This window comes from Pseudopodoces humilis, chromosome 1, assembly GCF_049639895.1.
Source record: "Pseudopodoces humilis isolate 2021_Gansu_Grassland_sample_001 chromosome 1, ASM4963989v1, whole genome shotgun sequence".
Taxonomy (NCBI): Eukaryota; Metazoa; Chordata; class Aves; order Passeriformes; family Paridae; genus Pseudopodoces; species Pseudopodoces humilis.
Window position 1 is genome coordinate 93,276,354 of NC_142200.1, and position 14,710 is coordinate 93,291,063.

The 14,710-nt window shown below is 41.1% G+C and overlaps 1 protein-coding gene across 1 annotated transcript; it reads left to right on the plus strand.

Annotated features, from left to right (window-relative positions):
- The first annotated feature begins 1,493 nt into the window (after positions 1-1,493).
- Positions 1,494-14,131, plus strand: MRS2 (magnesium transporter MRS2). Its single transcript, XM_014254488.2, has 11 exons — positions 1,494-1,695; positions 1,944-2,017; positions 3,629-3,665; positions 4,265-4,377; positions 4,811-4,984; positions 5,626-5,756; positions 6,422-6,538; positions 9,131-9,283; positions 10,382-10,499; positions 11,246-11,359; positions 12,341-14,131. The coding sequence occupies exons 1-11, from the start codon at positions 1,494-1,496 to the stop codon at positions 12,449-12,451; spliced, it is 1,344 nt and encodes a 447-aa protein (XP_014109963.2). The 3' UTR covers positions 12,452-14,131.
- The last annotated feature ends 579 nt before the right edge of the window (positions 14,132-14,710 follow it).

Below are 14,710 nucleotides of genomic sequence, written 5' to 3' on the forward strand. Positions count from 1 at the left end.
GGTAAAGTATCAGGTATAGCAATATTAGGACTGCTGTGTTTAAAGTATACAGCCATAGAAACTTCACCAAAAAGTTCCTGGATTTCTTATGTTTTGTTCAAGAAACTATGGAGATCGTCATGCACACCCGTTATGCTGCTCAGAAGCCCCCTACCCTTCCCGTCTTGATGTGAATGTCAAGGATTCCAACCAGCAGAGGTCAGTAAAAATGATCAATGATTGTCTTAGGGTAGGAATATTAATGAAGTTATGTAACTAGCAAAACCAATTATTGTAAAGGTTAAATTTAAAAGTGGACAGATTATGCATAGTACATAAAACAACTTATGTAAAGATGACTTGGCAGAAAAAAATATATAAAATGGATAGATTTTGTTTACTTAGTGGACCACGTTTGGAGGAATAATCCTGTGTGTTCCCAGCACCAAAATAAAGAAGTGTCTGCTTATTCACATCAAACTGATGTTGGATACGTTTCTTTTGTCCTGTTTGTTGACACCCTTGTTTTCAAAACTCAGACCTTCCTCTTGGAGCAGCCACGCTGCACGGATCATTTCATTAATCACTTCCTTTTTTACTTCCCAGCTAAGGATTAATGAGTACTCGAAGTACAGTCTGATAACATGTCCTGCTGCAGGGCTAGGTAGCAGGCTTTGCCTCCAGGCCGATTTACACACTTCCAGGACCAGGTCCTTTGGCAGGACCAGCCAAAGGAAGATATCCCGGCTACCTGCATTGCCCTTTTGCACATGAAAGCTGCAGTTTTAAAAGAATATGTAACAGTGGAAGCTGGTATGCTGCTAATGAAACTTCTACATCTCAATCACCCAGGTTGTCTCTATCTTAGATACAGAAGAGCAAGGAAATTTAATTCCAAGACATTTGCTGTAGACAAAATTGTACTTCACTTGGAAAAAAAACCTCGTATTTTAGAAGATCATCAGGAAGTGGCCAAATGAGGAAGGAAAAATCCCAGCCACAGTAAGGTGTGCTCAGGTTATGAGCATTGCCGGAGCTGAGATTTTAAGAACGCTTATGTCTTTGGGAAGAGTTACCCATTTAATTAGATTTTCAATTCGGACCTACCTCATTAGAGGAGCCCAGGTGAGCTTTATGGGGTTTTGGGTGTGTTTTTTTCCCCCATTCTCACAAATCACCACGTACAAAATCCATTTAATTTCAGCGGGGTTGAACACAGGCCGAGTGAGAAGGTGGTGAGAAGGATCATGACCGTGCACTACAATACAACGGCTATGAACTTCCAGGGCGCCACCGAGTTATCTCACAGCGTTTAGAAACAGAGAAGCGGCTCGGCAGGACGCGCCGCTCTGCGGCCGGCAGGGCCGGGGCCCGTTCCTGTCGCGGTGCGGCTCCCAGCCTGCGCCGGGGCTCCCCGTCACCCCGCCGGGCTCCTCCTCCCCGCCGCCGCTCGGGCTCCTCGCTCGCCGCGGCTGCGCCGGGAGCGGTGCCGGGCCGAGGGCCGAGCGGGGTCGATGCTGCGCGGGGCCGCGCTGCTCCCCCGCGCCCTGGGCGGTGGCGGCGGCTGCTGCTGCGCGGCCCGAGGCTGGGCGGGCGCGGCGGGCGGCGGCTCCCGCCCGCGGGCCGCCCCAGGGCTGCCGCCGGGCCGCGCCTGGGACCGGCCCGCGGGACCGGCCCCGCTGCCGCCGGGCGCCCGCGGGCTGCTCTGCTGGGCCGGTGAGCGGCGCGGCCGCGCTGCGGCGGGTCGGGCCCGGGACACCCGGGCGGGGGCAGCTGCGCTGGGAGCGGCCGGGCCGGGCCGGGCCGGGCCGGGCCGGGCCGGGCGGTGTCGGGTTTGTCGGGGCCTTGTGGTGACCGGCGCTTCCTGATGTGTGTGCCGGAGCTGAGAGCGGGGCACCGCGCGGCTCAAGGCCAAGGGCGGTGTGCTGGAAGTAGAGCTGTTCTCTTCTGTTCTCTTCCCGCAGGTAAATTTTACCAAAACGCCCCCACTGAGACCTCCCAAGCCACCCTAGCCAGCGTGTCTCCTGTTTTTGCAGTGGTAAGTACCTGCAGGCATTTCTGCCAGCGACGGCAGCTGGTGCAAGATAATGGTGCTTTTTCCCAGTTGTTTGTTTATTTGGTTGTTTATTAATCTTAAAGTGACATAAAAACAGGTGGATTTGTGTATCAGGGAACATTCCTAGTTCTAAATTGTTGCTTTGAGCTACTCTGATGTGAGGACCAGTTAGAGTACATCGTGCTGATGAAGATGCTTTTTGAAGGCCCGTCATCTGCTAGAAGTTCTCTGGCTCCAATTGTGAAGGCAAGTCAACTCTTGGAAGTGCTGCAGTCAGAAGTTTCTTCTTAAGTTTATCAAGGCTTGCTAATACCTGTAGGAATATTAGTCTTGTGTCTTGATAGCTGCAATTCTAAGCAAATCTAGGATTTGGTGAAAAGCAAGCTCTATCTCTGGTTTCTTTTTAAAGGAGACTGAAAACTGTTTGCAAACTGCTTGGTTTGCACGTTATGTTTTTCTTTTAGATATATATATATAGTGAAAAATTACATTATTAGTGCCAGTGAAGGAAGGTGTGGTCTCCTTGTTGATAATGAAAAGCAGTCATTCTGTAACAAGGTGCCTTGTAGCCTCCACTGCAGCTCTGCTGGAATGCATGCTTAGGTAGGCTTCGTTCGCTGAAAGTCAGTTTAAAAGTCAGTAATTAGATTAGTAGACTTAGTAGATTAAGCTACATTGTTTATGAGCAAAACAATAAACTTCATCATTAATCTAGACATGGCAGTCTTTCCAGGAAAATAATTTTACTAGGAAATACAAGCATTAAATGAATCATGTGAATGACAAGATGCTAAGACAAGAAGTGTTTAGGTGCAGGCTACAAGCTAAATAGCATGTCAGCAATATTTGATGTGGGCACAAAGCCTAACCATACAATCCGTGGTACTCTTTAAGTTTTATTTGTAAATTTTTCAGAGTGTTCCAGAGCAAATAGCTGAATTTTTAATCCCAGGTTTAAGTTGCCCTGCTGGTCTCCTCTCCATGAGATCCACTGATAGGATGCATGGGAATAGCTCAAAGCTGCACCACGGGAGGTTTAGAGTGGACATTAGGAAGCAATTCTTTACCAAGAGGGTAGTCAGACTCTGGAACAGGCTTCCTGGAGAGGTGGTTGATATGCCAAGCCTGTCAGCATTTGAGGCATATTTGAGGCATATTTGAGGCATATTTGAGGCATATTTGAGGCATATTTGAGGCATATTTGAGGCATATTTGAGGCATATTTGAGGCATATTTGAGGCATTTGGGCAGCATCCTTAATGTCAGGCTTTAACTTCTGGTCAGCCCTGAACTGATCGAGCAGCTGGACTCTGATCATTGTAAGTCTCTTCTAACAGAAATAGTCTGTTTTATGTCTGATCCTCTGTAAATCACCTTACTAAGGTTTATGTAGGAACACAGTCATGCAGATGACACTGGTCACAAACACAAATATGGCCATTTCATGCAATTGTTTTGAGAGAGCATAAAAGTTGCTTTCTCTTCATAATATGTTTTCCATTTGGCTTCTAGGAAAGTGCAAATAATTCTAGAAATTGATTTCTTGTTTTATAGTGGTTCTGTGAATTTATTCTTTTTTTCCTATTCCTCCAGATGAAGTTTGACAAGGAGGGAAATACTACCTATTTTGGTAAGTTTCACTGTAGTTTTGTTTGGGGATTGAGTTTCTTCCTTGTCCCATACAGAAAAGCCCAGCGGGAAATCTACTTGGTTAAAAAAAAAATATGGTTTGGATACTTTACTGTGTTTATTTGGGATGTTGCAGCATTTCTTCTGTTTTACTATTGTCCACTGGGCCTTCATAGTATCTTTATTGTTACTTTTTTTTTTACATTTTTAAGTAATATTTTGAAAATTATGTATTACCATCTCTGTCAGGAAGGTAATTTTTGCTTTGCCTTTTTTCTTTCTGGCCAGCATGCTGCTTTTACTGCCTTGTCTGTCCATGTAGGATTACATGTGCTTTCTCAAAGGAATCACTTGTTTCTGATGTGAAATTAATTGTCATGGCCAACTTTTTCACTTATATCTGGAATTTTTCCATTCAAGATACAATCTTTTAAATTTTGTAGAAAATAACTTAGATTGAGGAGTCAATGGGAGGAAAACCTTTAAGAATAACTGGGTTGTTTCATTGTGGGACTTGGTAACACACTAGAATGTTTCCTAATTTCAGAACATATGTGCTTGTTCTCTAAATGTCTTCATCTAAAAATATTTTCATGATAGAAAAGAAGAAAACAGAATTGTACCAGGAGTTGGGTCTTCAAGCTCGAGATCTGAGATTTCAACATGTGATGAGCATTGCAACCAGGAACAACAGGATCATCATGAGAATGGAGGTAATGGTTTCCCTATAGCTGAGTGTAAACTCTGTCTCATCCTTGCACTTCGATTTTCTTGCACAGCAAGAAAACAGCAGCTTTCTGTGTCATGCAGTCCAGCAGTAAATGTTTCTTTGGAGCTCTGCCTAGCAATCTGAGGGTGAATTCACCAACTGTACACATTAGTGACCATTGTCCTGGTTGAGCACAAGAGAAACATTACTAACATTGTCACGGAAGTAAAGGCTTGTGGGGAGCCTCTTCTCAATCCCTGGCACAGTGCTGTGTCTAAGCCTCTTTGCAGTTAGCATGAGATTTTGTTATTTTCCGACCTGAAATGAGGTTTGAACATTGGTTTTATCAAAGTCCAAGTCATGAAATGTGCAACAGAGTTATGAAAAATCTTCAGCAAGTTTTTTTTCAGACTATTTACATGTACTGTCTTTTTCAGTTCTTGAAGGCTGTCATAACACCAGAGTTTCTTCTGATACTAGATTATCGTAATTTAAGTCTGGAACACTGGCTCCTCAATGAACTAGCATCTCAGCTGGCTGGGGAAGGTCAACTAGTCACATATTCCCTGCCCTTTGAATTCCGAGCCATAGAAGCAATCCTGCAGTACTGGGTGAGCTATCTCATTTTTTTAAAATGTTTGGGAAGTTCTTGCTACAAAGATCAGTATGACTTTAGTCTTTTGTTAATATTTACATGTACATATTTTAAATGCATTCTGCACTTTCTCTTTTTGTTTATTTTGACCCTTGTTTTTTTAGTTCTTACAGTTTTGTGTGTATGTGTGTTTTCATTCCATTTCTAATAAAGTGCTATTTGGATATGATGGCATCACCACCATTTGGATAATTAAAAAACAAGTCAGAGTTCCTTTCTAGAGACATATTGTAGCTGAAATGAAAATCACACAAAAGTGCTGAGGTTTTGGCCTTTGAGCAGGAGTCAGATAAGAAATCTAGTTATCGTTAGAAATCTGTGCCTGCTACTTTCACCTATACAATAGCTTTTTTGCTTTATCAGGCCTTATTGGTGTGGTTGTCACTGGGTTTCAGTTCGCTTTTTATTAAATACTGTATTGTGCACTGGCTTTGTGTTTATGGGGTATCCATATACGAAGTATTTCCCAGGCATTGGAAAGCAGATTGTATTAACTACCTATTACTGTGAATTCTATGTTGAGAGACAGGAGTCAGTTGCCCTAATCATTCTAAATGAATTATTTTAATTCTTATGAAGGATCATGTTGTTATCTAGATCAGCAAACTGCAGGGAAGACTTAACACTTTGCAGCCTCAGATCCTTGAGACACTGGAAGCCCTAGTGGATCCCAAGCTTTTATCTGTGGATAGGAGTAAACTACACATTCTCCTGCAAAATGGCAAGAGGTAACTAAGAATAAGCTGTGAAGACACTGGAAGATGACCATAGAAAATGGCATGCTTTGAAGTGTTTGAAAAATGGTATCTGATATTAATATCTGAGATTACTGTAATGCTGGGTTCTCATTTGGAAATGTGAAAATCAGTATATGAATTACCTAGTGATATGGGGGGAAAGGGAAAGAAATTCTGAATAGTCAGAAATACTGTCATGCTTCTTAAATAGCATCTGACAAATCAAAGTAATACCTAAGAGAATCAGTGTGAAAATGTTCCCCTTAATATAAACCTTTGTAAATCTATGTAAATCTGTGCTTTGAGGTTACCAGTACAGTGCTACCTTCAAGTATTGTCCTCTCTCATATGACAGTGCAAACATGCACTTCTACATGCTCAGAGTGCTTGCTTTTTCTGGCTTACAAATACATCCAGAAACACATCTGGGTGCCTTTTAGTGTGTGTCTGTACCTCACTGGTTCCCAGACAGATCACTGCCACAGCTAAGTATGTGGCTTGTAAAGCGTGTTTGGAAGAAGCTCTTACAACCCTGCAAGGAAGTCTTCCCTGGCCACTCCATCTGGCTAGGGTGCTGGTTGGCAAACTCATGTAAAGGTTGCCTTTGGGCACTGGTGCAATGGGATTACTTGACCTTTTGCCTATTCTTCCTTCAGCTTGTCAGAACTGGAAACAGATGCTAAAGTTTTCAAAGAAACTATTCTGGAGATCTTAGATGAAGAAGAACTAATAGAAGAACTCTGTCTGTCTAAATGGACTGATCCACAAGTATTGTATGTATATTTTGAAACCACATACATTTTTTTAACAGTGTATTTTGTTTGAGGAGAACTTGAACCCTAAACTGGATGGAAAGAAAGTCTTTCAAATTTTTTTTAGCCCTAATGCTTGCTACTTCAGAAACCTTTGTAGTTGCCATTTTGGAGAGGAACACCATTGTTACAGAGTTACAAATAGTTATTGACATAACAGGCCAGCTCATCTGGTATGTGATGGGATGGGAGAAGGATGGCAGAAAAAGCAAATGTTATTTTTCGATATAAATCAATATTCTGAGAGAATTTTCCTCAGTTTCACCAAGATAAAAACCAGAGACAGATTTTAACGTTTGTCTTGAATAGGTCAGATTCCACACTTCCTTTACTAGAAGTGTTCTGAACACCTTGCTCCTAGCTTTTTGCTGACTAGCAGAACCCAAAGGAAAGAGGCCTCAGAACAGTCTTGGACACCTGAAGAACAGCATTCCAGGAGATGCATGTGCAGAAACAATCCTGTTTCACTGGTGAAAGACAGCACACAGCAACACAGCACTGGTCACTTAAATAAAAATTAAAATACTGAAAGATAATGTATAGAATTTCCAAATATGTTTTGGGCTGAATTGTATTTAAATCTTGGGCCTAGAGATGTGTTTTATATAAAAGCAGAAGTTACCTTCCAGCATACTTTGTGAAGTTGCTGAATGATACTTTTGCCTAACTACATTGCATGTACACATTAATACTGTTCACATGGTAGCATGGGTTTGAAGTCTCATCCTGCTGAGCTTAATCTAAATGTGCAGCAGAAACTCAGTGTTCCAGAAGTGGTTTGCATTTCTAAGGTATCTTCTGGAGCAATATCACATGTAGCTGTTAATTCCAGCTGCTTCTAAATCAGCAGCTGGTCTTTTTCCTGGTTTTGCTCACAGCCTTCCTTTAGACTTAGTAAGTCTGCTGGCAAAGCCTTTGTTGCCTCACAATGTGACGGGAATCTAGGAAAGATTCCAGTGGCACCTTATGCTCATGTCAAGAGAAACCCACAGGCATCCCTTGTCTCAGACACCGTTGCACAAGGGTAGGAGAGGTAGTAGGAGTTTGTGTGAAGAGCTGTGCTGCAGGATGCAGTGAGGCAGTCTGCACACAAGGCACACCGGGAAACACATATGCAGGCACGTTGGCCGTGTGTGATGCAGGATTTTTGATGCAGGATTGACGCAACTGATAGGTGGTATTTGATGAACTCGGGAAGCCTGAAAGGATGTGGAGGATCCCAGTTAAGCAGATAGGTGCCATCAGAGATCTTTTGCAGCAGAATGGTGAGCTTAGCTCAGAGAGATGAGGCTGACCTCTTAACTTTGTGTGAAGGAACATCAGAATGTGGAAGAGTCATGAGACAGATGGAGGCTAGTTAATGAAAGCACATCCAGTGGCAGTTATTTTCACGTCTTTATGGCTGTCTGTATTTTGTGTATCCCCAGAGGAGCTGATGTAAATGTAGAGATACTCATCGAGTATGACCTTGAGCTGAAGCTGTAATACTGCAGATAGTGCTCTAAGACTTTCAAGTCTGAAACTCCTCATCTCCATGCAGTGAAAACCTCAAGATCTGAAGGGCTTTCAAATCAGGTTAGCTAATTAAGTTGCTGCCCTAGAAGAGAAAAACTAGTTAAACTAGCCCTTATAAGGTCCTCAGGGAGTTTACATGAGTTGATTTGTAAAGATGTACCACTTATTTTCATGGCAAACCATTTCAGAGATGTTCCTTTAGCAGTCAATAATGCCAGGTGGAGATTCATTAAAAATTTAGGTCTCTCTGGAGAAATAAGATCATACCTCAAAACAGAAAATTATGAACAATATTCCTGGTTTTGCTGCTTAGTTTCCAAACTTTTGTGGACCTCAGGTGTCTCAGTTTCATCTACACAATGCCAGAAAAATGTTTTTCAGGGGAAGGCTGCTGCACTAGCAGTAGCACTCTGAGAAATCTCAGCCTCTCAGATTTCACTTAAGGAAGGAGCATCTTTAATCAAAATGCTCACTCTTTGGCTGCTTCGGGATTGAAAAATACTTTGCAGCAATTTCTGTGTATAGCTCAAATGCTTCAGTACTAAATCATTTTAATATAACCTAAACCATCTCCATCATTGTGTAATTGTTTGTGTATTGACTTTTGGATGTTTTATTGTTGGGTTTTTCACTGCATCGTTACCAGCTCTCACCACTTGAGGGCACTAAAAAGTTAATATGTCAAAATAGTTAGCATTTGATAATAACTTAATAATTTATAAAACAAAATTTTTATAACTTTGTAATATCTGAAAAACTTAACATTTGTGCTGGTGTGCATACTTCGAGCACATCAAATGTTAACTTTGCTACTTGAAATAATTTACTGGCTATGCTGAGGTGCTCATAAATATAAAAGTATTTATTTTATTTTATGCTGTTGGAACTGATGGAAGTTCCTCACCAAAAGGCTGGATTTTGTGGTGTAGTGTCTAATAGCACTATTGTTCCCCACAACTCTTACATGCCTTAACACATCAGTAATACACTTCTATACAATATGTAGCTAACCAGGAAAATATAAATTGTTGCTTACAGTGAGGAGAGTATGTCTGGAATTGACCATGCAGAGGAAATGGAGCTGCTCTTGGAAAATTATTACAGACAAGCTGAAGATCTTTTAAATGAAGCTCGTGAACTCAGAGTACTGATTGATGACTCGGAAAGCATCATCTTTATCAACCTGGACAGGTTAGCTACCATCTGTTAGATTACCAAAAACTGACTGAAATTTAGACTTTCTTGGCCTAGACTTTCTCAAATCTTACTACAAGGAAAGCTGGAGAATTCTGTCTTATTGAGGGTTGAATGGACTTGTAGTCACAGCTGCAATGCACTTTTCTAATTGTGAATTGGATAAAGCAAAGCAAGAAGATAGCCTAATTAGTGTGTAATTAGTATGTACCTCTGTAGCTAGGCATCAGTCTTCCCTAGCAGAGAAACCTAGCTTCTTCTAGACCCTTCAGGGGAGCTATTCAATACAGGAAATGTCTGCAAATTGAGAGGCATATTAAAATTCTGTTCAGAAAAGATTACTAGCCAGAGTCTGGCTAGGTTACTCAGGTTTCCAGTACAAGTTAAATTATTACCCTGTAGAGTGATACAAAAAGTAATAACTTGAGGGCAAGTTTTCTCATTCTCTCTGTGTGTTACATTTTTCAATTTTAGTCAGATTTCTTACAGAAAGAGTTGTAACTTGCATTTCCAAGAACATGCCAGTCTGAGGTTGATGTTTAATATTCTTTTTCTCTACACTGAGGAGTTATTTGTAGAAGCACTTAGTGGATGCTGTATCAGGAAACCACAAAAGTCTTTTTGTGGAAGACTTGAATATGGAATTCACCCAAAAGGACTGAAGTTTGTAGTCTGCATCATTTTTTTTGTAAAATGTATTAATTTTCAAAGTAACAATGAATTTTTGTCCATTGTGAATACAGACAGAAATTCCAGCCTGATGGTGGTGAGTGGTGACAACTTTGAGCAGAAATTTACTGTTACTCTGTAACTGTAAATTACTGTTACTCAGTTACTCTGAGAAGTGAGCCATGCTGGAAAGTCTGATGATGGTTAAGCAGAACCTGCTGCCTTTAGATGTGTCCAGATATACCAATGTCAAAATGATAGTCTCTTTGTACTGTTGTTTCATGATCTTTGCAGCTGGGTTACCTAATTTCAGCATGACTTCCTCTCTTTCACTATTTGCTTTTAGTGCATGCTATATGGAATTTAAGAATTTAGGCAGCAAATAAATTTTTGGGTTCCCCTTACAGATGTTTCTCCCTTCTTTAGCCACCGTAATGTGATGATGAGGCTGAACTTGCAGCTGACCATGGGGACTTTCTCTTTCTCTCTCTTTGGACTCCTAGGAGTTGCTTTTGGTATGAACTTGGAGTCATCTCTTGAAGAGGTAAGGAAGTCCTGTGTTTATCATAAAATGTGGGTCCTGCTCTTACAGCTTATTTCATATTTGGTACAGCCTGATGCTTTCCAGTGATTCATCTGTTCACACAGTCACTTCCTTTGTAAGCAAATTACAGCATAGCTAACTGCACAGTATTGCAGCCTTTTTCCTGTGTCATGTCCATGGAAAAGAAATGGGAAGACAAATTTTTGGTTGTATAAGTAGTTGATTATAAAGTAGTATTAAAATTTCTTTAATGAACATCCATTCTGACAAGAGCAGCTTTGTCTTCCAGATACAAGGGTATCTGTCAAGCAGCCAGGGCATTTCCAGCACATCAGAGGAAGCAATTTACTGTCAGTTACTGTTTGTACCTAAACTGGGGAGCAAGGAGTACAGGCTGGGGGGGTACAACTTTAAAACTGCACATGCCACCTTTAAAACAAACAAACAAAGCAAAGACTTCTTCCTTTTCAAATCAGTTCAATATAAGGGTTGAATTTTCAAACTTCCCAATGAAGGAAGGAAAACTGCATGGAACAGTAACAGAATATAGTACAGTGATCCTAAATAAAATGCTTTGCTGTGAAACAGCCCTTTTCCCAAGGGAGGGCTTTGCTGTTGATGGTGAAGAGTTTACTGCTTCCTCCCATAAAGGAAGAAAACTCTGGTGGTGAATGAGAGATTATCTTTGGGTAATCCCTTTTCTGGAGAGATAGTTGGATGTCTAATTGGGAGTGTTCTGTCGGTAGGACCCCAGGATATTTTGGTTGGTGACAGGGATTATGTTTCTGGGAAGTGGTCTGATCTGGCGGCGCTTACTTTCCTTCCTTGGGCGGCACCTGGATCCTCCACTACCTCCTCACGTATGTATGGCTGGCTGGGGCTCCTGCCTCACACTCTGTGTCTACAGTCCATTCTTAAGGCAGAAAATAAAATGGCTTAGAGGGGTTGGCCACAAAGCATGGCAGAATTCAGCTCAGGTTCTGCTCCATGGCAGAGATGGTGCTCCCTAGCTGGATTGAAGGAGGTGGGGAGCCACAGCACTGGGCAGAAGTGAAGCTGTAGTCTGTTCCATGAAAAGTGCTGTATTTACTTTCACCTGGAGCCCAAGGAAAGCTGAGGCTAATGGTAGAAGTAGTCCTCATCCTCCCACCTACATACTAACTCTAAGGAATCCATAGTCCCTGTCTTGTATTAGAATAAGCAGAGCTAAAAGGATGATGAGGAAAAGCACTAGCTGTAACATCACTCTGGAGAATGATGTCGTGGTTGTGGTGTCCTGACTCTCAGTCTGAAGTTTGTAATAGTTTCTCACATGCACAACAGTTATCTTTGTCATTGATGGCACCAAGCTGTAGGAAGATTTCCAAAGAGACCATGTTCAGATTAGCATGTATGGGTCATTTTCCCTATTGACTGTCCTTTCCTGGACTTGCAGAACTGTATTGTCTACCTCATCTTTGCACTATAATATTTATAGCAGAAGTATCAGTAGAGTCAAAATTTAAGTTGTTACAAGTGACAGAGGGAGCCTCAGATAAACTCCCCTTCTTCCCTCTCCTCTTTTGCTACTAAGAGGCAGATAGAAGTAGTTTGTTGTGGATTGTTGACTGTGGCTACAATTAACTAGAATATCCTGAAGTGTAGCTCAAAACCAAGTCCAGCACATACTGACTGACTTGGAGAAAGATACTGGAAGGTATTAGGGAGGGAGAAGCCAAAAACATTCTTCTGAAAATAAGGGGAGCAAAATCAGAGTTCAGGCTTCTGTGGGGCCTTATTTCCTACTGTGACATGTAGAGCAGCTTCTCATGTAATCACAAGCTCTTTTGCTTCTTGTCTAGGTTCCTGCAGTTTTGAAAAAATCCCAACCAGCAGCTGGAAGACTGGAGATAAAGACCAGCCTTAAAGGAGATACATTTGGGCTGAGCAGAAGCACCTTAACAAACCAGTAGGAACAGCAGGAATGAAGAGACTTTTATTGTTACAGGGTGGACTTTGGACACTTTCCTTGTATTTGTTCTTCCTTCCTGAAAACTGCAAGAATTTCTAAACTTGCTAATTTAATCTATATTTTGTGCCAAAAACCTACAATGAAATTTTTAATGCTCATGCACATAAGGAGAGAAACACAAGGGAAAATAGCAAAATGCTTTCTACGGTAGTTTCACTTCCACCCCATGTATGTGCCTTTAGTTTTCTGTATCACATACATGTACTTACTTTTTGGGCATTCTCATTTTTAGTGTTTCTGTCAAATACTGCTTTGCTTAATGGCATTTCTTACAGAGAACAGAATTTTTGGTTTAAAGAAGGACAGCAGTCAGCATTGATCAGTAATTCTGGTTCTGAACTGCAGATTTAGGAATCTGACTTCAAAGAAAAATCTACCCCAAGAGTGCCTTCTTGAATGGATTTTTAAGGCCCTGTTTAATAGGAGAGAACAGGTTTTCCAAAGCAGAAAGCATACCTGCATCTCTGGTGAAACATGACTTCTAGATTGTCAGCAATGAGAAAAAAGGAGCAATAAAAGGTTTTGGAAATGTAGCTGCTAATCCTGTATATTCCTTAACAATTAATTTAGGCCCAAAACAGCAGTTCTAGGAACAGGGCAAGTGGGCTTATGGATAATGCCCACTTGCATTTTCCTTCTGATGCTATTTCAACACACATGGATACAGCTGCAGTTTAACAACTCCTTGTGTTGCCATAATTCAAATTCTGCTAAAAATCAACAGACAGGTTGTTGATTTTTCTTAAGGTGGACTCTGCTTTCTCTCTTCCCTCCAAGACGAAGGATGGACTAGCCTGCACTACAGTAAGTAGCCATGTTAGTTAAAGGTGTGGAAGTCTGCTGTCCTGTGATATGCTGAAGGAAGGAGTAAAAGCCTTATGCCAACTATTTCTGTTTGTTCTTAGGACTTCTCTTTAAGGGTGTAGCTCTCCACTGGTTTCTCTCAGGTTGCAGAGGGAGCATGAAATGTGTCTAGATCATGTCACACGCTGTCCATTTCCTCTGGGATTTTTTTAATCTGTGACACAGTAAGCAGCTCCTTAGGTGCCACCACATAAATCATTGTACTGGCAGGGGTTGTAAGACAGTAGCTGTAGCTGTGAACATTCTTCTCAGGACTAATGAGTCAAAGATGGAAATAAAAAGGTTCATAAATTAAAGTTGTCCAGGCCTGTGATTCTGGTTTGGTTAAAGTCAGATGTACATGTTACTTTCCAACAGTTCTGTACATGGCTTTAAGTACAGATACTAGTGGCATGAGAAGGTGAGAAAGATAATGGGGCTTGTAAGACTTCTGAGTTTTTTAGCTGTGGTTTTTTTGCAGCCTTTAAGCTTAGCAGGTAAAGTAGTAAAAAATCTCCAAACTGAACAATCCAATGGAAAAAAAAGGCTCACATACCTCGACTGATAAGCCCCAGAAATCTCAGCATGTGAAGGCAGATGGATGCTGATGTTTCCAAATGAGCTGTAGTTGCTTTAGGCCAGAACTGATATGTGTTGGTGCAGCTGTTTGGGAAGCTTCTTTGTAAATTTTTTGCAGGGAGGCTTCTGTGAATTCATTTTGACTCTTTACCTGTACATAACTGACTCAAAGCACAATAAAAACATGGAGCTAAAGACATGTCTTCTACAAGACTCCTTTTTATCTTGATAGACATATGCAAATGTTTAAAGTTTTTCTTACAATTCAAGTAATCAAAATGCAGTCAAGTGCAATAAGATTACGTGGAGGTCACACATAGAAAAAACAAAAGCCAGTGGAGGGTGTATGTTCAGAATGGAATTGATACAGAATATACTGGTTTTGTAAATTTTGATTTGAAGAGAAAACCTTTATTCTGCCCTTAAAAGCACACATATTTTGCCTCATACCACAGTTAACAGATTTGTAATGCATGTACTGCAATCCCAGTTGTATCCAGTTACTTCTTCCATGAAATTCAGATTTAACTTCTTTTTTAAACTCTTTTCCTATTTGGGTAAGTCCTCAAAGTAGATACCAGAATGCATTGTACATCAAACTAATGTTCACCTTGCCTTTTTTGATTTGTTTAAAACAACATCCTTGAGAGAGAATTCCTAGGAAGGTAAGTTGAGGTCTTTAATTTTGGAATATGACCTTTAGAATTCTGTGCAATTTTATTTAAAATAAAAATAATGTTTTGCCTTTGTGAAGGAGGCAAGAGAGAGAAAACACACA